Source organism: Lucilia cuprina, chromosome 3 (genome assembly GCF_022045245.1).
Source record: "Lucilia cuprina isolate Lc7/37 chromosome 3, ASM2204524v1, whole genome shotgun sequence".
In the NCBI taxonomy this organism is placed as follows: Eukaryota; Metazoa; Arthropoda; class Insecta; order Diptera; family Calliphoridae; genus Lucilia; species Lucilia cuprina.
Window position 1 is genome coordinate 59,681,326 of NC_060951.1, and position 26,530 is coordinate 59,707,855.

The window sequence follows — 26,530 nt, forward strand, 5'->3', positions numbered from 1 at the left end:
GTTCAGTTCTAGTTCAGTTCTAGTTCAGTTCTAGTTCAGTTCTAGTTCAGTTCTAGTTCAGTTCTAGTTCAGTTCTAGTTCAGTTCTAGTTCAGTTTTAGTTCAGGTTCAGTCCTTTGATCCCATTGATCCAGCTTGTTGGATATATTGAAACCAACTTGTTGGATATATTCAAAACAACCCTCTGCTTCTTCTTACCAACTAATAAACTGTTCGAAGTTTTATTATCGGTAACTGTCCCAAGATTTATTTATCGGTAAGATGTAGTTCGAAAGAGTACATTCTATTAGAACAGCTGCTTCGCAGTTAATAGTAGGCTTTTGAATACCAATAGCGTTACTAACAACAAAAAACTAAATGCAGTTAGCCTTTTATTTTCCATTTCTTCAATTTATATAAAATATTTTATTTTTTATAATAACTTAGTTATATGATTTTTTTTTTTTTTGTATCCATACAACAGGTTTTTTTCGAATAGTAACTACACTCCAATCCACTCTACTCCGAACCAAACTTAAATCTACTCAATAACACTAGTATGTATAAGTTTCGTTTTTGTTACTTTTTTATTGAATTTTTTTAATGACATTCACAAGCCACAACAGTCAGCCAGCCACCAACTTTAAATACCGTATAGGTATTTGTACTGAAAGAGTACTTTTAAGTATGAACTATTACTACTGGTTGTGGTGGTATCCATGGAATAGAATAAATGATTTAGAAATTTTGTTGTTTGGTTTTTCTTCTCTTTATCATAATCACACTAAGGACCGGTAGGTAGAACACGATTATAATGACGATGGCGATGGTGATGATGCCGTTTTTTCTGTTGTCGAGGTAGATGTCGATGTCGATGACTACGACAACGACAACGCACTTTTATTATTAACACTACAACAAGCAATTTCTTGGTACAATTTTATTAAGAGTGATTTGCTATGAATTTGAATCGATCAATTATGTCTTAACTTTGAAGTACATTGGCATACAGATAAATACAAGTAGATTATAATAATGAATACTAAGGTATGTAGATACATTCATATATGTATGTATGTACTTGCAGTATTATTCTAGGGTAGCCAAACTTAAGTAAAATATAAAGTACTGGGGATAGTAGTTGTCTTTGTAAGCATTACAAAGTTTTTTAAAGTTCATTAACAATCTGGTCGATTGTCACAACAAATATATCTTTTCTGCATAATCTTTCTTATAGTTTTTACGAACTTTTATGTTAATTTAATCTTTAAACTATTTTCATGGGAATTTTGTTCGCATGTTTATTATTTTAAAATTCATAGCACGTATGCCCCAATTTAATTTTTTGGTTTTAGATGGGTGTTAACTTAACATTGACATATGTTGACGTTTAATTTGCAATATTCATATTTAGCAATCTTTTACCATAATTGTAATTTGCGAATATTTTGTAAAACCAAATTTATTAAAATTTGTTATTAAAAATTAAGCCGAGACGTGAACCTAAACATTTTCTCAAAACTTTTTTCTGAAATTGATATAAAAGTAATTAAATTGTTTTTGTATGAAGTACAATTCTATTTATACTTTTTAATTAGTTTTATTCCTCTATAAATTTTATAGAGTACTTTTTATGTAAAAATTACTTTAAAAGCTTTGCTGTCAAAAAATTTAGAAATCTCCGTACAACGTCAAAAAATTATTTAGAAAACTTAGTCTATAATCATTTAATAGAAAACTTTACATTAAAATCTTTTTCAAAGTGTTAGATAAACAAAATGAAAACTCGTCGAAAAGCTTCTGTTAAAATAATTTTCTTTTAATTACTTTATAGATCTTGTTATAACGTCAAAAAAAAACTCGTCTACATTATTTTATAAAAAGCTTTTTAATAACTATCATATAGAATAACCTTTTAAAGCTTTTTACAATTTATAAGTCAAAAAGTTTATAAGAAACTTGTCGAAAAATTTACATCGAAAGTGCAGGAAAAAAGCATGTTGAAATATTGGTGTAATAACTTTTTTTAAATTTTCTTTGTATTATTTTAAAGTCAAAATGTCTAATATGAACTTGTCGAAAAATTTCTATTGAAATGTTTCATTAAAAACATAGGAATTGACAAAGTCATTAAACATTCTTTAAGAAACTTGTCGAAACCATTCTAATGAAAAGTTTTATTGAATGCTTAGGAATTGACAGATAAACTTATTAAAAACTCGTCGAAAAGGCTTTTACTTTTCTTAGAAAAAGAAAGCTCTTTTAAAGCTTTTACCTAAAATACTCGCTTTAAACCGTACCCTCAATAAAACCATGAATAACTTAATATTGTTTAGTAATTTTAAAACTTCTTTTAAGCTCGTCGAAAATGCATGTCCTTTTTGAAAGCTTTCTATACATTAATAAAACTTTTTCTATTATAGAATAAATCTTAAATTTTCTGTATTTTTTTGAAGATTTCATTGAGAACTTGATTTAATTTAGAAAACTTTTTTTTGAAACTTTTACATAAAGAACTCCTCGAAAACGCTTTTATGATTAAAAAGTAACAAATTCTATTGCAAAAGAAAACATTTAACTTTTTTTATAAAACTGGTTGGAAATTTTATACAAAACTTGTGTAAGAGGAAAGCTCGTAGAAAGCTTTTATATAAATTACACATTTCTTTAATTAAAGCTACAAATAAGAAAAAATAATTTTTTTAACTTTATTTTTACTTTAATTATTCAGTAGTGTAAAATAGAAAGAAAGATATGTATTAGAAGTAATAGTAAAGCTTAAAGCTTTTACACTTGTTGATATTATTTCAAAACTTTTTATTGAAGGTGACATCTTAAAACTTTTGTAGATTTTTATTAGAGATTTTTTTAGAAACTTTTCTATAAAACATATTAAAACAAATTTAAGAAAAGCTTATTTAAAGCTTTTTTATACAATACTATTTTTATAAATCATTAAATAATTTTAAAATCTTTTTACATATTTATATAAAGAACACTTTAAATAGTTTGTTCTATAGAACATTTGTTATTGAAAAGCTTATTAAAATAAAGAAGTAATAGTAAAGCTTGATTTAAGCTTTTATACTTCAAGAAATCATTGCTCTAAATAAAACTTTATTAAAATTGGAAACGTTTCAATTGCAAGAGAAAACTGCAAACGTTTCTTTAAAGATCTCGTTAAAAGCTTTTTTTGATGAAGAGTGATTAAAACAGTTATCTGTGGAAATTGTGAAAAAGTGTTTACCTTGAAGCTAACGATCATTTTGTAAAATGATGCAAATTTGATTTTTTTAAATAAGCATTTTCTGTTGTCTTATATGTAGATTCAAAAAGGAGGATTAGTTTGGAAATTTAGAATAAAACGTCAGTCAAAAAAAAAAAAAAAAAAACAAGTTAGTCTTCATTACTAAACATTTTCGATTGATATTTCAGATTATTAAAGTGCAAACATTTAATGATGTTAAACCGAAGAAAAACGAGTTTTTTTTTGTATATTTTAAATGTCTGTCTAAACAAGGAAAATAGAAAGATATTAAATAAATATTTCGTTTAAAAATTTAAAAGCGAAATTAATGTTCAAAATTTGTATTAATAGCAAAATTTTGTTGCTATTTTTATAAACATTTTTTTTTTGCAGCTAACATTTATTAGCTATTTGGCAACAATGCTGTCAATGCTAAACAATGTTATACATTAAAAAATTTATTTGATTTCAAATGAATTTGGTTTTTATTTTCTATACATTTTTAAAATTATTTTGTTGTTAAAAAAATGTATACCAATGGCCTTTAAAATCGATTTTTTTTTCTTATAAAAAGTGTTTAAATAGTGTTAAAATTTGTGTTGTTAATAAAAAAAAAAAACAACCACAACATGGTATTTAAATGTATGAAGGAGATTAAACCTTTATAATCAGATTTTTTTCGGAAAGATTTTTTTTTAATTTAGAGGGGCTTTAAAACAATCATGTTTGAAGTAATTTTTCAAAGGCAAGTAGGTGGTAACTTTAACAAAAAAAGTAGATTTGATAATATGTAATAACAACAACAACAATAGTCAGCAGTAGTTTAGAAGCAGCAACAACAGCAGCAGCAACAACAATATTGACGACTAAAGATTACATGTCTGGGTTTAAGGTTTGTTACTTAAGTCTTTTGTTTTAAGATTCAGACACAAACAAACATGCACAATCTAGCAAACTCTCTAGTACAAAAATGTTGGCATTTCTAGACAAGTTTGCTTCTTAAGTCTTTTGTTTGTTTCAGTTTTAAAATGAACTTTGTTTTAAGTTTACAAACATACAACTTTAAACAATCCCTGTTTATATACATACAACAACACACAGCACAGCACAGCACTTCAGTTCATTACTTTTTATATTGTTTTTTTTTTTTTCTTAAATTTCAGTTATAGTTGTTGCTGTTGTTTTCTGTTTTAACATCCACTCAACATCATCATTATCAACAACACCACTCCAACCTATAAAACATTAATATCTTCTTTCACAAAAGGTCAAAATTATTGTACAAGTATAAGAAATAATTTACAAACCGTTTTATTTAACCTTTTTCTTTATATATATTTTTTTATGTCGATTTTATTTTTCTTATAATTTATTATTATTTTTTCTTATCTAGGCTTTTGTTTTTTCTTAATTTATTTAAGGCACGATTTTTCTTTTATTGTGGAAAAATATGAAATTATGTATATCTTCTTTTCTTTGAATATTTTTAATAACTTTTTATTATTATTTGTTGTTGTTGTTGGATTTTTTCTTTAATATTTTATGTTATTGTTATAATTAAAACAAACACTAATTGTTTCTATTTCTTTTCCTATTTATTATGATTTTTCTCTTTTTTTGTGTTTTTATTACTGTTGTTTTTATTATTATTTATTTGAAAACAATTTTGAAAAAATAAACGCGTTCTCCGTAACGTAACGTCTTTCGTGGCAAAACCTTGACGTCTTTACGGTTTGTACTCCAATCACAGACTGAGCGTAAAACCAACAATTTTATGTTGCTGTCCACAAAATGATACTTTAATAATTCTGTAGCTATTTTAAAGTTTATGTTGTTTTCTTCTTTTTCTGTTATTTCTTGTTTAGAGTTTCGTATAAACTACTCTCAAAAGAAATACTCATATACAGACACACAAATTTTACTTTTAAAGAGTTTCTATTAAAAGTATATTATGGCACAGTGGGAGAATTTTTATAATCCCACTCTATTTTAGTCATAAGTTAGTCACTTCAAAATGTTTTAAATCTAATTTGTTATAAATAAAACCATAGAAGCTTTTATACAAAGTTGCATTAACTTATTCATTATATCAAAGTTCAAAATTCCTTTTTTTAGGTTTATATGTGAAAAGCTTTTTAATAAATGTTTCGTTTTAAGAAACTTTTTTGTATACTCTTAAAAGAATCTGCACAAAAACTTCTTCTAAACATAGCTTTTTCGTATTAAGCGTTTTCAATTAAAGCTTATATATAAAGTTTCATTTATCCTTAAAAGCATAAATGGAAAAAGTTTTTATATGAAAAGCTTTTTATTATATTTGTTTAAACAAGTTTTTCTGTAAAAGCTTTCTGGTGTCAAGTATTATAAAGAATTTTTTATATGAAAAGCTTTTTTTAAATAGTTTTTTTTTTTGTAAAAGCTTTTTGGCTTTTAGTTTTTTAAAATTGTTTTCATAAGTTTCATAAAAATTCTGTTTTTTTCGAAATCCAAAGTCCTTTTTTAGTTTAAATGTGAAAAGCTTTTTATTTAATGATTCTTTTAAAAAAGCTTCTTGCATGAACATGTTTTTTGAAGTTAAGGGTTTTTTATAAAACAACTTTTGTGACAAGCTTTTTGGCGTGCAGTTTTTAAACAAAATAGTAATTAAAAAAAGTTTATAATAAGTTGTTTTTAATTCTAAATGCTTAACCGAAATACTTTTCGAAAAGCTTCTAAAAATTCTTCATTGAAATAAGCTTTTAGTGTATAAGCTTCTTGTAAGCAAATTTACTTTTAAAGAGCATTTTAAGGCAGAACACTTTAAGGAAATAACTTTGTAAAAAGAAGCATCGTGAAACATTGTTTTTAATAGAGGTTTCTTTAAAAAAGCTTTAAGAATATAACTTTTTTGAAAGAAGCTTTCTTTATTTTTCAGAGATAATTATGAAACATTGTTTTTAATAGTGTTTTGTTAAAAAATGTGTTTGTAAAGCATAATTATATTAAAATATTTTTTCAGTTTTGTGTAAGCTTTCAGGTCAAAAGCTTATTTATATAATCAGAGCTCTTGTATTTCTTCTAAAACCTTTTCCATAAAGTTTATAATTATAAAGAAAATGAAAAAGAATTGTATTACAAAGCTGGGTGATCAGTAAAAAATTTCTTTCTAAAGCTTTCATCAAAAATGACTAATATTTAATGATTAGAATTTCTAATCAAATACTAATTGATACAATCTTCCTATCAAAAGGTTTTTCTAGTAACAGAGTGCCTTTTCTCGAACTCGTTTTTTTTTTAAGAAAAGAGTTCAGTTTAAAGAAATGTCTTTATTTACGTTTATTTAAAAACTACAAGGTTATAAGAAGAGCTTTAAAAAGAACTTTCTTTAAGCTTTTTATGATATACATATTTACTTTTTTAAAAAGTTGTTTGTCAAAAATATTTTCTGGCGATAAAGCTTAAGAATAAAATTTCAAAACCATTCTTCAATAAATATTTCTGAAATTTTTAAAAGCTGTTATGGTTACATTTTCGGAGCTTTTATTTGTGTCTTTTTGTAAACTAATTATAATGGGAACATTTTTGAAATAAAGCTTTTTTTATAAAACAAACAAAGTGTTTTTTTCTTTCTAAACCCACTGTTTACTGGTTTAGCTCATTATTAAGATGATTTAAGAAGATGTTAGCAATGCGTACGTTTCTTCTCTTGTTTTCCTTTTTTTCTTTTTATTTTTCAACAAGATTTTCATTTTATTATTATAATTTGTTTACTAACTTGTTTTTGAGTTGTTGTTTTTTTTTTTCTTTTCATTTATTATTTCATTTCTATTTTGTAATGTTGCACAGAGCCACTACACAAAACCTCTCTATATATAACATATGCAACTGCTGCTTAATTGAACAAGAACTTACCTCATCGGAAAAATCGCCCATATGTTTGACATCTTCCGTTTCAATATAATCTTTTATTTCTTCATGCGTCACTACCCGTTTCTCATTGATCTCTCTCACTAGACCATCAGCCGGTCTAGGTACAATGCTCTTGACTAATGTGCCCCCAGCATTTTCCAATTCTGCCAATTCACCGCCACCTCCGTCTTCGGCTGCTCTTGCTGCTGTATCTTTGCCATATTGCAAAGCACCTTTGTGTTTGTTGATATCGTTTGGATTTAAGGCAACTGGTAAACCTAAATCTCGTTTCTGCCACAAGTTTAGACAGCAAAATAGAAAGAAAAAAACACACACACATAAAATTGTATTGATTATGCAAATTTTATAGTTTGTTGTTTTGTGTTGGTAAATTGTACATTAAAAAGTTGCTCAATTTTGTCTACACTCTAACACACACTCACACACACTTGCACTTACCTCTGTTGTTTCAGTTTCTTGTTTATCCGTATCCTCTGTGGTATTGGTTGATACAATGGGTCCACTGTCTTCAATTACTTTGCCATCTTCGAAAACCACTTGACGTTTGACATGAGTTTCGATTTGACGTGTTGTTGTTAATTCGGTTTTTCGTTTTGTTATCCATTCTTCTGCAAAATCACAAAAAAGAATAAAATTGAAATAATTAGCAAAGAGTGCAATGAGTTAGTGTTTTTCTAAAAGGCCTAAAAGTATACTAAATATATTTATTCATTTCAATTGACTATAAATTGTATTGAGTGTCAATTAGGGCTTAAAAGTTTTGACCACGTTTGAATGAATTAGTATAACATAAAACGTATGCTTGAGTGAGCTTTGTTTTAACTTTATGTTAACAGTTTGTTTCAAGATAACAGTGGTGAATTAATAGTCTTAAATTGCAATTAACATAACTTGAACAATTTTAATTAATTATTTTCATGCTTCATTTAAATTCATGGCAATTAATCAATTAAATCGTTTTGAATGAAATTATATTTAATTTTTAATTTAATTTTTTTTGTTTGGAAGTAGAGAGTTGGAATTGTAAAAACTAATTTATTTCTTGGCCATATGAATAAAGAAAAAGAAGATTGTATCTATATTATTCTATAATATTGCAAAGGAAAACTTAGACAAAGGAATTGGACACAAAAATCTAGAACTGAACTAGAACTGAACTAGAACTGAACTAGAACTGAACTAGAACTGAACTAGAACTGAACTAGAACTGAACTAGAACTAGAACTGAACTAGAACTGAACTAGAACTGAACTAGAACTGAACGAGAACTGAACTAGAACTGAACTAGAACTGAACTAGAACTGAACTAGAACTGAACTAGAACTGAACTAGAACTGAACTAGAACTGAACTTGAATTGAACTAGAACTGAACTAGAACTGAACTAGAACTGAACTAGAACTGAACTAGAACTGAACTAGAACTGAACTAGAACTGAACTAGAACTGAACTAGAACTGAACTAGAACTGAACTAGAACTGAACTAGAACTGAACTAGAACTGAACTAGAGCTGAACTAGAACTGAACTAGAACTGAACTAGAACTGAACTAGAATTGAGCTAGATCCAAAATTATATATTCTACAAGGCACCTCAGCATAAACCATTTTGATCACCCCAGACATTGAAAATCAATGATATTAACAATAAATAAAAAAGTAAACAGGCAAAAAGGGTGTGCTAAAAACCAAAAGCATGAATAAGAAGACCATTTATGTAGTACTCGTACTTTTTTCTTTAGTTACAAACATATGACATCATATTAATATTTCTTTTATGTTTTTTTTTTTACTATTATATTTGCTATTTGTGTACTATTTAAAAGTGACGTGTAAGATATAAAAAAATAAATTATAATCGAATACAAAACAATAAAAAGAAAATTAATTATTTCTATATATTTAAATATAGAAAAAAATAACAAAAAGCGCTGTATGAATTTTTATAAGAAATAAATTCTACTCAAACAAATGTTAAAGTGACATTTAATGTCAAATTGCGGTTAGAAAGACACAACAAAAATGCTAATAAAGTTCTTTTTCTAAATCCTTTAATTAAAAACAAACAATTTTAATTGAAACATGTTTATGCACTAGACTAGATTTATGTTCTTATTAATGTTTTAATAAAAAGCATTTCAATTATCAATTGTTTTTTATAAATTGCGCAACTTGGTTTTGTTATAAAAAAAATTAACCAGATTCATATGTCTGCTGCCCTAAACTTAAACTTAACTTGTTGATAGATGGCGCCAACCCAACTTTAATCAACAACTTCAGCAACAACGTGTAAAGTTTTTCTATTTTTATTTTAAACTTTTCATATTATTTCTAACTCTTTATTGTGTTGTATTTGAATACGAAAATTTTACAGTTTTAAAAACCATTTAGAAAAAAAAAACTGTGAACAAATACAATATTTATCAGTGTAAATCGCAAAACACACTGACAGTCGTAGGGACGGACGGACAGAAACTGTGAGTTACATGGAAATATTTCGTTGCTGTTTCCTATTTGGTTGATATCAACAACAACTAAAACAAGCGACCTTTAATGGTCCAGCAATTCCAATTGCACATTACGGTACTTTTTATGAAATACTAGACAATTAACTAAAATGCAATAATAGTACAACCGACCAAAAAAAAAAAAAAAACAGCAACAAAAACTATTTTCAAAATTATAAAATGTTGCATTTAAATAAATATTTTGCGAAATTTTAAAAGCAATAAAAGGGTGTCCAGAATTTTGCAAACAAACGAAACCGTTACAAAGACAAATTGTTTTTGTATTTCATATAAAGCAAGAAATGAAAAGGGTTTTGGATAAATGTGTAGCTAAATAAGTTAAAAATGTTGCAAGATTATTTATACACACTTTATAAAAAGTGGGAATGGAAAAACTGTTAACTTTTTAGGTTTTACAAAGCAATACATATTTCAAAAACGCTTTTATACAAAAGGGAAATTTTAGTACTGAATTGCACTTCACACGATCTCACTTTACATAAGTAAAGTCTAATGAAAAAATAAAATTACATTCCATCCGTACGACAAATAAAGAGTGTGTAAGTCGTATTTATATAGACTAGACTATGGACTACAGACTATCCAATGAACTAGACTACTAGATTTTAGACTAGACTACAGAATAGATTATAGGCTAGACTATAGAATAGACTATAGACTAGACTATAGCCTGGACTATAGACTAGACTATAGAGTAGACCATAGACTAGACTATAGACTAGACTATAGACTAGACTATAGACTAGACTATAGACTAGACTATAGACTAGACTATAGACTAGACTATAGACTAGACTATAGACTAGACTATAGACTAGACTATAGACTAGACTATAGACTAGACTATAGACTATACACTGTACTATATTAGACTATAGACTAGTTTTTTTTTATTCAATGAAAATATTTCTTTCAGTGTATAATTTTAAGATTTATCAGGTTGTTGCTATAGACTCTTGACTATTCGTCCATTATTATGTAATAGAAGAAAATGCGCTCAAGCAAATCGGTAAAATAGAAAAATAATAACAATAACAACAACAAACCATTACATTGTTTCAACGGACGGCAAATATGTGAGGGTACAAATCTAATACCCCGTGTGCACCTACTTACGTACATACAAACATACATACATACGTATTTTTATAGAGAAGTAAAGAAAAATATTTGAAAAATTTAAAACATGTGCATGAATGCGCAAAGTTTTCAGACTCATACTTAAATGAGTTAAAGTACATTTTATGTTTGTTTTGTTTTGTTTTGTTTCGTTTCGTTTAGTTTCTTCTGTATATTTGAAGAGGTATCAATTTTGTTCAATAAAAACTACATTCCGTGGCATAAACATCAATTATCTAATAGTTTCTTTAAGTTTTAAATGCAGCAACTGCAACCAACACCGCCGTCCTCTGCTGCTGCTGCTACTCTTGCTGCTACTTAATACAATATCAATTACATTTTATAATGCCAGAGAATAGAAAAGGAAAAAAATCCAATAATAAAACTTAAACAATTTAAATTAAATGTTAAATGAATTGAAAATGTTTTTAATACTTGTAGTCGTTGTAATATTATTTTTGATGTAAATTCAAATAATTAATTTGAATTAATTTTTTTTCTGAGAGACTGATTTGATTTAATCATAATTTGTGTGCAACTTTTATTGCATACAACTCAATGAAAATATGCATTTTGTGCAAAAGATTTATTTTATAAATTTATATTGAATGCGGAAGGAAAAAATTATGGAAAGAAATTGTTAAATGAGAAATAAGAAATATTAACTTATATTTGTAATAAAATCATAACTCTTAAGAGCATTTCAAAATCTAAACAAACGAATTAAAGCAAAGCTTCAAAGTAAATAATTTAAAGTATTTATTTACATACTTATTTAGTTAATTGACGGCAACATGTTTGTTTTGCTATTCATTCTATAACATTTTAATTGTCTCAATTAAACCTTTACAATTTTAACCGATGGTCAGAAAATGTACTTATGCACTAGCTAATTAAATATAAAAACACTTGTCATAACAAATTGACACTCGAAAATGACACTCAATAACAATTCATTCGCAACATACCAAATTAAATTCTAACATCGCAATTGCTGTTTAATTAAAATATTAAAACTAAACTAGTTCTTTAACTTTGGGTTAAAAAGTGACCAACACTGTCATTAAATATTATGCTGTAAGCGCCATAAAAAAACATATTCATGTTTGTTGGTCTGTCTGTTAGTGTTACACCAAGAAATATGAATTCAGCAAACAATTGTTATTGTTATTTTCTTAGAAAATTTATTGTTGAATTTGAATTCATGGTCACTTTTAATAAAAAAAGATCGTACATAAAGTAGTGTACAAAAAAAATTATAGACAAAAAAAAACACCTGTCATAAATAAACATATTGACACTGGGGGCTCACAGTTAACATGACATACAGCTCAAGGGGTGCCAACATTAGTTTAAATAGATTCATGTTAATATACATAGATATTTGTTGATTATCTTTATGTTTATTTGCATATGGAAAATGAGAGCTTTTTTAACACAATTTGATTTTAATTAAAATATTTTCAATGAAAATTTCCTTAACGAATTTTTAATTATGTAATAAAATTTGATTTTTTTTTTGAATTTTGAAATTTTCTAATAAAATTAAAATTTTACTTACATTTAAATTTTAGTACGAAATGGTAATTTAAATCAAAATTACAATTTTAATTAATATAACAATCAATTGAAGAATTAAATTCTAAAACAAAATTTTTAAAAAGAGATTTAAATTGCAAGCTTAATACAAGACTTTACAGAAGTTTTAGTACTTAATTCAATTCAAATTTTTAGTACAGAATCAAAATTTTAATACAAAATTAAAAGTGAAGAAATAAAATTCAGAACTAAATGTTAGTTCAAAATTCGAAACCAAATTTTTAAGTACTAAATTTAATTTTGTAAAAAAGTTGAATTTTAGAAAAAAATTTAAATTTAATAAAAAAAAATTAAATTTTAGTACAAAATAAATATTTTAAAATTTTAAGTACAAAATTTAAATTTAAACAAAATATAAAATTTGGTACAATTTTTATATTTTAGAACTAAATTCTACTTTAAGAACTAAATTTTACGCTTACGTGTACTAAATTCAATTAAAATTTTTAGTACAGAATCAAAGTTGTAATAAAAAAATTAAAAGTGAAGTAAAAAATTTCAGAACTAAATGTTAGTTCAAAGTTCAAAACTAAATTTTTAGTACTAAATTAAATTTTGTAAAAAAGTTGAATTTTAGAACAAAATTGAAATTATATAAAAAACATTAAAATTTTAGTACAAAATAGCAATTTTGAAATTTTAGTACAAAATTACAAGTTTTTGTACAAATTTAAGATATTAATACAAAATAGACATTTTAGTACAATATTGGAGTTTTAGTACAAAAATAGAAATTTTAGTGTAAAAAAGTAATATTTTAGTACAAAATTGATGTGTCAAAATAAAATTGAAATTTTAGTACAGAATTCAAATTTTAGTACAAAATATAAATTTAGTACAATATTAAAATTGTAGTACAATTTAAAATTTTAGTACAAATTCAAATTAAAAAAAATACTTAGTACTAAATATATTATGTAAATCTAAAATCAAATTTAGTCCAAAATTGTGAATTTATTACAAAATGTTTAATTTTGACTCCATTACATTATTATTTTCTCTTTGAATGTTTTAAAATCAAAAGACTTTAGAAACAGACTTTGTTGACAAATTTCATTGGGAAGACTTAAGAAACATACTTGTTTTACTTGGAAAATGAATGAGAAACATCAAAGACTTAAGAAACGAACTTTCCATTTGCTTGGCAAAACAGAAGACTTAAGCAGTAAACTTTAGTATAATTAAAACTGACAAGAGAGAAAGAGAGAGAATGAGTAAAATTAAAAGATTTAAGAAATAAACTTTATTTAAGTAATACGATATCGACTTTTTTTACTTTTTTAACTATTTTTCAAATTACCTACGCTAGCCTCAATCCAACATTTAGCAGCTATTTAAAGAATTACACAATTTTTAACTTGCAAGTGCTAATTTAAATCTAAAAACAAACTGTTCAACTCAACCTTTTTAATTAGCGAAATAATTCTGTTTATTACACTTCGCCATACATACTATGTAAGACACAAATAATATACATAACAGGGATTTTTATTGTACTTTTTAATAAAAAAGTACTTTACAAATAATCTTTCTAAATCAAAATTTTTAATAAAATGTAAAAAGTAAATAAAATTTCTCAACTTACCTTCTTTGGTTAAAGCTTCCGTATTATTATCATCATCTAGAGTTAAATTATCGTTATCATCGCCATCATAATCCTTCGATTCGTATTCGACCTGGGAAGTATCGATATCATAGAAATTAACACGGGTTACGTGGCGGACATAATTAGTGGTGTTAGTAGTATAATTAGAATTCGTAAATGTTTTAGATTTGGAAGAGTTGGAGAGTGGTAAATAGTTTTTATTGTTGTTATTGCTGCTAGGGGCTTTGTGAAATACATTTGGAGTTGAGGATGTAGGTGTATTTGTGGATACTGCGGTCGGTGGTGGCTGTTTCTTTGCGAGCATCGGTTGTTGTTGTTGCTGTATAGAATGCTCTGGTATTGTGGCCAAAGTCGGATGTGACTGTGCTCGGCAGCGAGGTGGTTTTGGTACAATATTTGCACATATTTTGATACTGTCACTACGAGGATCAGTGTTGACATTTTGATTGTAGAATAGAAATTCTTCTTGTTGATTTCTAGCTGCAACATAAGTGGGTGGTTTACTTTTCGGTAAAGTAGGCGGGGGTGGTGAAACTGTTGAATATTTATAATGACTAGTAGTATTTTCTGATAAAGCAGTAGCAGCATTATAATGCTGAGGAGTAACGTTTTCTCTATAAGGATAATATTCTGCAGTTGTTGCTGTTGCTGATAATAGTGGCGGTGGTGGTTCTGGTGGTGGGGCAGTATAATAATACGATGAAGCAATTTGTTGATTATTATTGTTATAATCTTCCAACGATTTACTATTAGAAACTTGTTGTTGTTGTAGATTATAGTCAATATTGTGTATGGCAGTTTCGCCGGTTGATGTTGTCGATGTGGCAGGACTGCTGCTTTCATTTGATCTTCCATCACAGCCATTTGTAGAATATGGCGGCAATAGTAAAATCACCACCATTCGATCATTTGAAATAGTTCATTCATTTATTTGTGTGACAACTTTTTTATGTGAAAAAAGGAGGCTGATCGTGTTCAAGAATAGTTTTAGATTTTTATGTATGTGCTTTTTTTTCTTCTTGACTTTGGAAAAATGTTTAAAGGTTTTCGTATATTTTATTTACTTTTTATACATTTAATATTGTCTAGCCATTTTGAATAGTGTAATTTTCTCATTATTCTATTGTTGATTTAGTTTTTTTCTTTTTCTTTCTTTTAAAATGCATTAATTAGTTTTTGTTTTTGTTTGTTTTAATTTAGTTTAGTTTTTGCTCTTTTTATTTAGTATTGTATTAAATCATTATTGCTATTTGTTTTGCAAGTTTTTCACTTTGTTTAAATAATGCAAATTTTAACGGAAGATGACTTCATACTACAATATTATAGTTGAGAGTTTTTTCAAATTTTGCTATTTTTTATTTGTTATTATTTTTAATACTTGTTTTAGTTTTGCATTCAATTTTTCTATTTTCAGTTTCCTTGTAATTGTGCTGTTTAATACAGTGAGAGAAAAATGTATTACTAATAGAAAGTATGATATCGGTTTAAAAGTTTAGAATTATTTGTCAGTCATATCACTTTGATTTTTGTTTAAAAACATTTCATATACTATAAAATACAGCATTTAATAGATAAACAACATACGAGTCCATAGACAAGACAATAGACTAAACCTTAGATTTTCTTACTGGCTACTCCATTAGCTAGTCTGTACACTAAACAATGGACTAGTTTTCAAAATAGACAGACAATAGACTAACCAATGGACTAGTCCTTAGATCATTTCTTATACATGACCACAAACTAGTCAATGTACTAGTTCTTAGATAGCCAAGAGACAATAGAATAGACTAGTCAATAGACAAGACAATAGACTACTTCATAGACCAATCAATAGACTATTCCTTAGACTATATAACACACTACTCCATAAGCTAGTCTGTAGATTACACAACAGAAAAGTCTTTAGTCAATTGACTAACAAATGGACTAGTCCATAGATCATTTCTTATACTTGACAACAGACTAGTCAATATAATATTAATAATATTTCCTTTGACTTAATAACAGACTACTCTATAAGCTAGTCTGTAGACTATACAATATAAATATCTTTAGTCAATAGACTAGTCTATAGATCAGTTGTTATAGTTTACAACAGACTAGTCAATGTACTAGATCTTAGATAGCCAGACAAGCGATTAGTTCATTGACTAGTTAATAGTCAATAGACAAGTCTATCTATAGTTTATAACAATATACTAGACCTTAGATATCCAATGGACAAGTTCTTTAAATAGATAACAAATTAGTTTATGGACTAGTTCATAGACGAGAAAATAGACTGTCCATAGACCAATCAATTGACTATCCCTTAGACTAGATAACAAACTATAATCTAGTCTGTAGACTACACAACAAAAAAGCTTTACGCATTAGACTATCCAATGGACTTGTCCATAGACCAGTCAATACACAAGTGCTTAGATAGAATTATCCATTGGTTAGCCCATAAGGCAGTTAACAAACAAGTCCATAGACTAGTTCAATTGCCAATAGTCAATAAACTAGTCCTTATATATTCGACAATAAACTAGCCCATAGACCAATTAAAAGAATAGTCAGAAGACTAGTGAATAGACAACAGACTAATCCATAGTCCAGTCAATGTGCTAGTTCTTAGATTCAGTCCAATTAACAAACCAATCCATAGATAAGTCCATATAATAAACAATAGTCAATAAAATAGTCCATAGACCAATTAACAGACTAGTCCACAGATCAATTTGTCCACTGGTCCACATTCTAGAAGACTTGTAAATAGATTATAGACTATTTCATATAATATGAAACACATTAATCTATAGTCTAGTGAATAAACAAGAGAAACATTCACAAACTAGTTCATAGATCTGTCTGAAACTAGGCCATAGAATATTCACTAGACTAATCTATAGACTAGTACAAACAAACTAATCTAGACAATAGGTTAGTCAATAGGCTAGTCCTTAAAATAGACTCTATTCCATAGAGTAGAACATAAACTTGTCGGCAGAGAGTGTCAAAAGAGCTCTCAAGTAGCTTTTATTAATCATAGTTGTGTAAGCTTTTGTATGTTCGACAGCCAGAGAACATATAGAAAGCTCTTTGCCTATTTCTGCTTTAAGTAATTGAAGTAAATTTTTCTCTGTTTGTACATATAATATTAAGAAAACAAACCAATTAAAAAGCTCATTTACACTTTGCCTATGACTTCTCTAGAACATAATTTTCTTTTTTTCCTGTTTTAAAGCGTTTTTTCTCTCTCTGTAAATATGATTGTACTCTTTTTATTTTCAAAACAATTTAACAGTACACATCATACAATCATTTATTTTTATTGTTTTTTGTTATTCATTTGACTACATTATTGTTTTGTTTTTGTATTATTTAATGATTTTTGATGATCATTATCACTGCGATTATTTATTCATTCACACGAAACTATTAGTTTTTTATTATTCAAAACCAATGATGCCAATGATTTTGTTTTCTTTTTTTTTTTGGTAGTTTTAGTTCCTGTTTAGAGGATAAATTATTTGATGATTTTGATGTTTTGATAATTGTTTTTTTGCTCACATGAAATGTAATTTGTTTTGCTAGTTTGTTGTATTTGTCATTTATATTTTTTAGATCTATTTTTTTGAAAAATGTGTGTGTGTATTTGGTTTTGTTAAGTTTTCCTTTTTTGAGGTTGCTGTTGTTGTTGTTGGTGGTAATGTAGTTTGTTGTTGAGTTACTCAATAGTTCGCCCTAGATTTTTGACTCACGACATTCAAGTTAAAAATATAAAATATGCACTACCAACAATAGCAATAAAAACAACAATAACAACAAATCTAACTACAACAATAACTAAAATTTTAATGTTTGTCGTACATACAATTGTGGGATACACACTAGTATCTCTTTATAAATTTAACTATAAAAGTTTTAAATTTCTGTGTTTTTTTTTTGCCAGTTTTTTATTTTCTTATATTTTACTAAGAGTTTTTTTTATTATTTATACATTTTGTGTTGTTGTGTTTTTGCGACTTTTTATGACAAGCTTTAACCCCCCAGGTTTAAACTACATAATTAATAATTTAATAAAAAAAAAACTAACTAAGTACCAAGTTATTATTTATATTAAAGTTAAAATAAGATTTGGAGGTTATACTAAAGGAAAATACCTGCTTAACTTTTAAGATTAATTTATTATGGGAAATTTTTCTTCAATATTATTTTATTCGTTATATTGTTTTGTTTATTTTTAATATTGTAATTAATTAAAGAAAATTTCAAGTTTTTGGTTTTTTTCACATACATATATAAATGTATTTTGTAAAAGTTTGGGGACCTTGATTTTTTGGTTTTAAATTTTAGATTTATTAATGCAATTTAGTTTTATTTATTTACTTATAAAAAATTCAATTTCAAATTTGTTTCAATATCAATTAAATTGTAGGAAACCTTGACTTTTAAGTCTTAAAGACAGATATTTTTAAGTTAATTTGTATTTTGTTTGCTTTCGATTTAATTAACATTATTTTAAAAATTAAAATAGTTAAAAGTGCAAAAAATTTTAAACCTTTGTTTATTAGACATAACCAAGCCAAGTTCTTAAACAGATTAATAGTTAGGAAATCGCTTAGTATTCTTTTCTCTTTCGGTTTAAATTAAATTAAAGCTCTGTTCTTTATATGTTACAAGAATTTTACAAAAATTTTGTACTATTTTAAAATAAATAAATTTTCATAACATTAACATAAAATCTCATTTAATTTGTTTTTTTAATATTTTACTCGCATATACAACAACAAATTTAAGAACTTTCAAAAAAATATTAAACTCAATATGAAAAAAAATATATATAAAATTATAATGCTAAACGCACATTTTGATTACCGGTTTCATTTAAAATACCAATAATACACTTAAAGAAAAAAATTAAGTAAAATTTGCACAAGAAAGTCTCTAAGAACTCGTTTGGGTTCAATTTCATTTTGTACAATTATAAATTTTGTGGCAATTTAATTAAATATTCAAAAATCGTTCGCATTGTTCTTAAAAATTCTTAACAATTTGACGACTAATGTGTAAGTTAAAATTTAACAAATATGGGTTGAAAAAATTTTTTAACATATAAAAATAAAATTGTTGCTGTTTTTTCAACTTTTTTGCTTAAAGTCTAATAAAAACAGCAGCAGCTCGTGACCGGGTCTTATATTTATATATTTTTGAAAAGACAGACAAGCGGACAGACCGACTAAAATGTATGAATGTTTAAAAGAATAGTTAAAAATATTCGTACACACATTATGCTGCTAATGCTACAGTGTGTCATTCACGTACATGGTTCTCATTACCAACTAATAGCAAAAGAACATGAAGATCAGGTATGGAAAATTAAAATTTCGAAAGAATTATAACTTCTACTATAGTCTATAGACTAGACTATAGACTAGACTATAGACTAGACTATAGACTAGACTATAGACTAGACTATAGACTAGACTATAGACTAGACTATAGACTAGACTATAGACTAGACTATAGACTAGACTATAGACTAGACTATAGACTAGACTATAGACTAGACTATAGACTAGACTATAGACTAGACTATAGACTAGACTATAGACTAGACTATAGACTAGACTATAGACTAGACTATAGACTAGTCTCTAGACCAGCTGCGGATTTAGCTCGAGTGTTTTTGGGGAAGACATTTATTTTTTTCATTTCCATATTTTCTTGTTTCCCATTTTTATATTTTGGATGAAAAGTTTTGTGTTGAGGGGAAATTTTACCTTCCCCGCCCCCGTAGGCTATCTACTGTAGTTTTAAATTTTCCACGTCTGGTGGAAATACTTAGATATCAACTAGATTTTTTAGCCATAAGACAAACGATTATAGAGTGTTTATGAAGAATGAATGAATGAAAATTATTATATGCTAATAAATCTACCCATAACCATGTAAGGTACACTACTTGAGTGGTGTGTTCATATATGATTTCATTTTTATTTAGAAGTCAAGATATTTTTTACATTCAAATATAGTCAGCCACTGTTTAAGTACATGTTGTGTGCATTTAATTCAGAAGCACCTTTAGCATTTCAATTCTAATAGTGTAATAATAGCCACACTTACGTACATATATATTTTAACCCATTTTTATCTATTTTTTTTTTAATAACTTGACTTTTTCACATTGGACTTTTATATAGGAGTCACAGTGAGTTGTTTGTTTTCTGGTGTTTTTTTAGTTTAATTGCTTTTAAGCAAAAAAAAATAAATAATAATTTTATTGTATGCAAAAATTACGTAATTTTTTATTATTTTCCCATTAGGGAAATTATTGCAAAACAAAAAAAATCAAGTCATTTATAATAAATCATTGATAATTTTTACTGGGATATCGTTGGAAATTAATATTTCCAGTTTTATAAATACGAGAGTAATTTGAAAATTATTAATTAATTATTATGTAGAGCTATTTAATTGTGTTTAATTTCCCGACTAGCTTTATTGTAAAATTAAATATTATCCAATATTTCCTTATAAAACAAATACTTCAATATTTTTTGTATGTATGTATTTATGCATAACTTGATAACTTTATCACAAGTTATTCACCAAATTATAATAAAATTGGAAAATATTTGAAATCTATTTACTTCTTAAAAGTAAAAGAGTTGGGGTTCAAATGACAATTAATAATCAGATAAGTTATTTTAAAACTTAATTGATTCACAAAACAATAGAATCCCTCACTGTTTGTTATCAAAACAATGCATGTTTTATAAAAAAGAAGAAGACTATTTAAGTGTAATATAAAAATTACCGAAAACTTAAATTATATATTTTTAATTTGTGTTTTAACTCGTCTACAATTTGCACTAATTAAGAAGTTAGCAAACAAAATTAACTAATAAAAAATAGCTTCCTTTTCAACCATCGAATTTTAAATAGTTCCCCTTTCAATCGCCGACTTTTACATAGTTCCACTTTCAACCATCGGCATAGCACTCTTTTCTCAACCCTTAATATTCCCTTAATATTTAATTACCGGTCTTTAAATAGTGAAATAGTGGGTCTTCTACTAAAGCTTTTTAGTATATCCTTAAGTGGTTCTATTTTCAATCGTCGTCTGGCTTCAACTATTCTCCACTTCAATCGTCAGGCTTTGAATAATCGTACTTTCAATCCTCAGACTTCAACTAGTGCCATTTTCAATCTTCGGCTATTATTCCAAATTTCAATAGTGATCTGTCTTTCAATAATCTCATTTTCAATCATTGACGTCCTTTAAATAGTCTAAATTTTAATAGTGGACCTTTAAATTATATTATTTTCAATCTTAGACTTTTAAGGGCGAGGTTGTCTGATAAAGATCATCATAATTATTTTGTTAAACTTGGTTTAATATATGTTTTGTGTTTTTCAGTAATCGGTATAGTTACTTATTAAACCTAAATTATAAGTGAGAACACACAATCAATAAAATAAGAAGAAGAAAAACTTAATAATTTAAGTAAATAGTTATTTTCTGATTTCTTTTAACGATATTATTGTTTTAAATGTTTATATTTTCTCCAAAATTTTACATTTTACAAAAGTGATAGTTGCAAAAAAAAACAGCTGTTCATTGTTTATGTTTTTGACTGAAAAGTTGGCAATACTAACAAAGGTTACTGATCCTAGATCCATGACTGAAAAACAAAATCATCAGTTAAAGTCCGTCTAAATTTGTTCCTAGTTTAATCTAACAGCAGGTTAAGAATAGTTTAACTTAGTAGTAAGAAACCCGCCCTAAGTGGTCCTATTTTTTAATCTTCGTTCTTTATATAGTACCCTTTCCGATCGAAGGGTTTCTAGTAATGTCAATTTCAATCGATGTCATTTAAATGGTTCTATTCTAACGTTAGCCTTTAAACAGTCCCATTTTTAGTGTTCGTTCTTTAAAAAGTCCCAGTTTTAAATAGCGCTCTTTATAATCGTCAGACTTAAAGTAATCCTTTTTACAAAAGGACATACAACATGCAGATAGAGAGACGTAGAGACAAATAGAAGAACTAACATATAGACATAGTTAAATCGATTGAACAATCTTTAGGACTCAGAAGTAACCTTTTTACGAAGATGTCGATTAATATACTAATATTTATTTTTCCTAAAGGAAAAAAATGGAACTCTATGGGATATTTTAAGATTTTTGATGAATAATTTAAGGTAGTTTTTTTGAACAAATTTTACAAACTTAAAACATTCTCAGCTGTTTGCAACAGAAATTCACTTGTTAGCGATAATATATGTATGTATGCATAAGAGAAAATATGCACTGAGAAAAAATAGCATACAGTTCTCTCTCACTCTCTGCATATATTAAGTAAACAAAACAATTGTCTCGCATTTATTGTTGTTTTGCCACAAATAATAACAAACTCACATTAAGTATTTAGTTTAGAATAAAATGAAAATGTTTTAAAGTCAAATTGAAATTCACACGTTTTTTTTTTTAATACTACTACTCAGTTGTTGTTTTTTTTATTTTATTTATGATTATTTATCTTAATTTTGCTGCTGTTATTGTTGTTGTATGTATTGTGTCTTGATTTTTTGAAGTCATGTTTAGAAGTGAATGCCAGTCAGTTAGCGGGCTGCTTAATAAAAATATACAATGAATAAATGTTTATTGTAGATTTGTTGTTAAAAATACACTATATTTGTACTGTTATGTATTAACTGCTGTTGGTGCTTTTTTTCTACTCGTTGTTGTTGTTACATAGTTACACATTATTGCTGCCTGGCAGCGTGCTGGCTGGCTGTTGTTAAGACTGTTGTTAGTTTGCTAATGTTCCTGCTGCATAATAATGCAAAAAAAAAGTAAAACAACAGCACCACCAACAACCAACCAGCCAACAGCCAGCAACAAACATTAACTATGTACAACAACTTTAGAAATAATTCACCAACAACAAACCATCAAGTAAAATGTTGGTTGGTAAGTATGTATGTATGTATGTATGTATGTATGTATGTATGTATGTATGTATGTATGTATGTATGTATGTATGTATGTATGTATGTATGTACGTAAGTCGTTGTATAAATGTTGTTCATTTAAGGTGTCATAAAAAATATTGTTTGAACATTATTTTCTCACGCTGCTTTTTTTGTTTCTTTAAGAAAATTGATTTTTTTTATTGTGGGGCCCAGGAAAAACTTGTATAAATATAATTTGGCCCACAAAACGTAAAAATAACAACAATATACTTTAACAACTTATGTTTTTCTAGATATGTATGTATATGTATTTATGTTCTCACATACATACATACATATACAAATCACTTGCACTTGTTTTATTGAAGTTTTATTTTCGTTGTTGTTTTTATTTATGTTTTTTTTCTCTCTCTTTTGATTTTTCTAATTCACAGGATCGTTGCTTGTTACGTAATTTTTAAGTTACAATTGTTGTCTTAACTTTGTTTTGTTGTTGTTTGTTGGTGGGTTAGTTGGTTGTTTGGTTCGTTGATTCGTTGCTTAAACTATTGTTGGTTTTGTTTATTCATTTGTTTGCATCTATCAGAGCTTTTAAGGTATTTAAAGGGTTTTGTTTTTTTCTCCCTAAGTTTCTAAGAACTTGGAACCAGACAATTGCCGAATTTTTAATGCAACATTTTTCCATTAACAATTTTCCATTCCTAAGTTTATCAATTAGAACACAGTAGGATATCGCAGGATATTATCCTTTTTAGCATGTAAGGACATAAAATTCAAAAAAATAACGTATTTTTCTTTGGAAATATGGAACCATATACTGTAGCTTTTAACTCAAAATAACGCTTGAAATCAAGGAAAAAATAAAAAATCTTGGGACACCGTTGCCACGTATTCGTGAAATATTTCAGTGGTCCTATGTTTCTATCGTCGACCTATCAACTGTCCCCTTTTTGATGTTCGTCCTTTAAATAGTCTCAGTTTCAATAGGTGAACGTTAAAATCGTCGGCGTTTTACAATCGTCAGACTTCAACTACTTTTAGGGACTTTGAACCAAACAATTGCGAATCTTTAATACAAAGAATCAAAATTTGTTTAATTTTTTATAATTATGTTTTTATTCCCATCCTTCATTCACAATTCCCCATCCCAACACAGTATCATTGTTTTTAAATGTTGGATTTTTACTTATATTCGCCTTATTTAAAGGCCGATTCTTCTGATTTTAAATATGAAACTTTTCGAGATCTTGTCTGTGACAGAATTATTGAAACTTTGGATGTAGTCTTAACAAAATGGATTTCAGTACAGGCAGACAGATGGAACGACTTAAGAAAGTCTATCGCAGGTGCATGATCGCATAGCAGGCAATCCAACGAGGAAGTTAATCCAAAGAGAACTGAATGAACAATAAAAGCCTGATAATACGGCCACTTAAAGTGCTGAAAGTTTTGATGTAACTTTAATGAGAAACCTTTTGAGTAGACACACAGAATCGTGGGTAATACAAAGCTTAGATAAAAAAGCTTGTAAGCAATTTTTTTTAAATTCTTCATTTAAAAATTTCAAGGAACTTTGTTCAGAAAACAGACTTTTTGAACATTGGAATCCAACATTTGGATTCTGATAATTTAACTTTGGTACATTTTCCCAGCCATTATTTGAAAGAACAAAAAAGAAAAAAATCTAGAAATTCTAATGAAAACATTCTATTTAAAAGCGTTCAATTAACATGTCCAAAATTATCAAGAACCAAATACTTAAAGTATGTGGATTTTAACACGTCGTAGCAATAAATGGAAATCAACTGAACGACCTTAATGATTAAACGACTAATACTTTGGACGAGCTTTTTAGAGAATTTAAAAACTATTAAAATTAACTCTGATTATCCTAAAATCTAAAGTCAAGGTAAGCTTTAAAACAAATTATTGTTTTTATTAAACTTTTAACTTATTAAATTATAAATTTCTAAATATTAAAATCCCTAAAAAGCTTGACAAATATTAAATTTTTTTTTTTTTTGTATTTATTTTTCTCACAACAATTAACAAAATTTATAAATAAAGCAAAAATAAAGAAACAGCTATTGTTGTATTTTAAAAGTATTTCAATACAAACGATTTGATTCTTTAAAAAACTGCTTTGCAGTTCAAGTTTTTTTTCATTATTTTTTATTATATTTTAGTTGGGTTGGTTTAGTATTAAGTTTAAGTTTTGTTTGAAATTCATACTAAGAGACCCTTGCTTATTCTTGCGCGCTTTTTTCTGAGTTTTTTTTCTTAAAATTTTATTTGTATTTCATTCACTTAGCTTATCTACAGTTTAACTACAAATACATAACACACACCAGCCAAATACAAAAACACAATTTCATACTAGTTAAAAAAAAATAAAAATTTATTAAAAAAAAAATGCCAAAAAAAAAATGAAGAGAAGTAAAAAATATAAAACACTTATGCAACACATGTAATTTAAATCAATCACTTTTTTTGTTATTTTTTTTTTCAAATTGATTTTTAAATAATTTTTGCTTTTATTTCTATTTATTTATTTTTTTGGTAAATGATAATGATGATGTTTAAACATACAATTAACAAAATTGTTTCAAATTAGCTTGTTTTGTTAATCACTGAATATTATTTGTTTTTTTTTTCTATTCTTTTCAAACAATTAGTTTCCAATATTTGTTTATTATTCCAATTCATTAAAGTATTTAAAAATCTTTTCTTCAAATTTATTTCATTTTTTGTTTGTTTGTTTAATAATCCGTAGCACGTCGTGCACCTTAAGGCACTGAACCTTTACTAACTCAGTGTATTAGAGTTTGTTTGTGGTTTCTCATCGCTTAATACCAGAAGTAGAGGAAAAATGCATGAAAATTCAAAATAAAATAAAGCTTTCATTTTCCTCCAGCAGCTTTACAAAAAAACACGCAAATACACCGACACACAAATCCACAACAGCATACATATACACACCTGTATCTTTGTATAGACTCTTGAAATTTAAGCACAAGCTTAACTTTATTTTATTTACTGTTAAGTTCTCAAAAGCTTTAAACCACTGCTGTAAAAGCACACTTGTATAAACAATTTGTTTATTATTTTATAGGTTTATTGATGTTATTTGTTTTTACGAAAAGAGAAAGAATTAAGTATTTAAGAGATGTGTTATTAATGGGTTAATTCAAAACTCTCTTAACAATAGGGCAAATATGTGATATCAATGATTTTATTTGTGAAATATTTTAACACTAGGGCGTATACATAATTATAATTAATTTGTAATGAACTAAAATAAACTATATCTTCTCTTAAGTGTAGTTTATTTTTGGCAATGAATCTTATTAAGAAAAACTGAACTAGAAATATAACTGAATTGGAAATGAACTGGAACTGGACTAGAACTGAACTGAACTAGAACTGAACTAGAACTAGAACTAGAACTGAACTAGATCTGAACTAGATCTGAACTAGAACTGAACTAGAACTGAACAAGAACTGAACTAGAACTGATCTAGAACTGAACTAGAACTGAACTAGAACTGAACTAGAACTGAACTAGAACTGAACTAG

The 26,530-nt window shown here is 26.8% G+C and overlaps 1 protein-coding gene across 4 annotated transcripts in view; it reads right to left on the minus strand.

Annotated features, from left to right (window-relative positions):
* LOC111680502 overlaps nucleotides 1–25,768 on the minus strand; it is a 34,301-nt gene extending 8,533 nt beyond the window's left edge. The window contains exons 1-4 of one of the 4 annotated variants that reach the window (XM_046947682.1): nucleotides 25,544–25,768; nucleotides 13,964–15,296; nucleotides 7,573–7,742; nucleotides 7,117–7,404 (exon numbers count right to left, since the gene is read on the minus strand). In XM_046947682.1, the coding sequence (XP_046803638.1) occupies nucleotides 7,117–7,404; nucleotides 7,573–7,742; nucleotides 13,964–14,885 (1,380 nt within the window). In that variant the 5' untranslated portion in view covers nucleotides 14,886–15,296; nucleotides 25,544–25,768. Of the gene's footprint in view, nucleotides 1–7,116; nucleotides 7,405–7,572; nucleotides 7,743–13,963; nucleotides 15,415–17,143; nucleotides 17,354–25,543 lie in introns of those variants that run through there. The other 3 variants (XM_046947679.1, XM_046947681.1, XM_046947680.1) reach the window with 3 other exon arrangements.
* Between the last annotated feature and the right edge of the window lie 762 nt (nucleotides 25,769–26,530).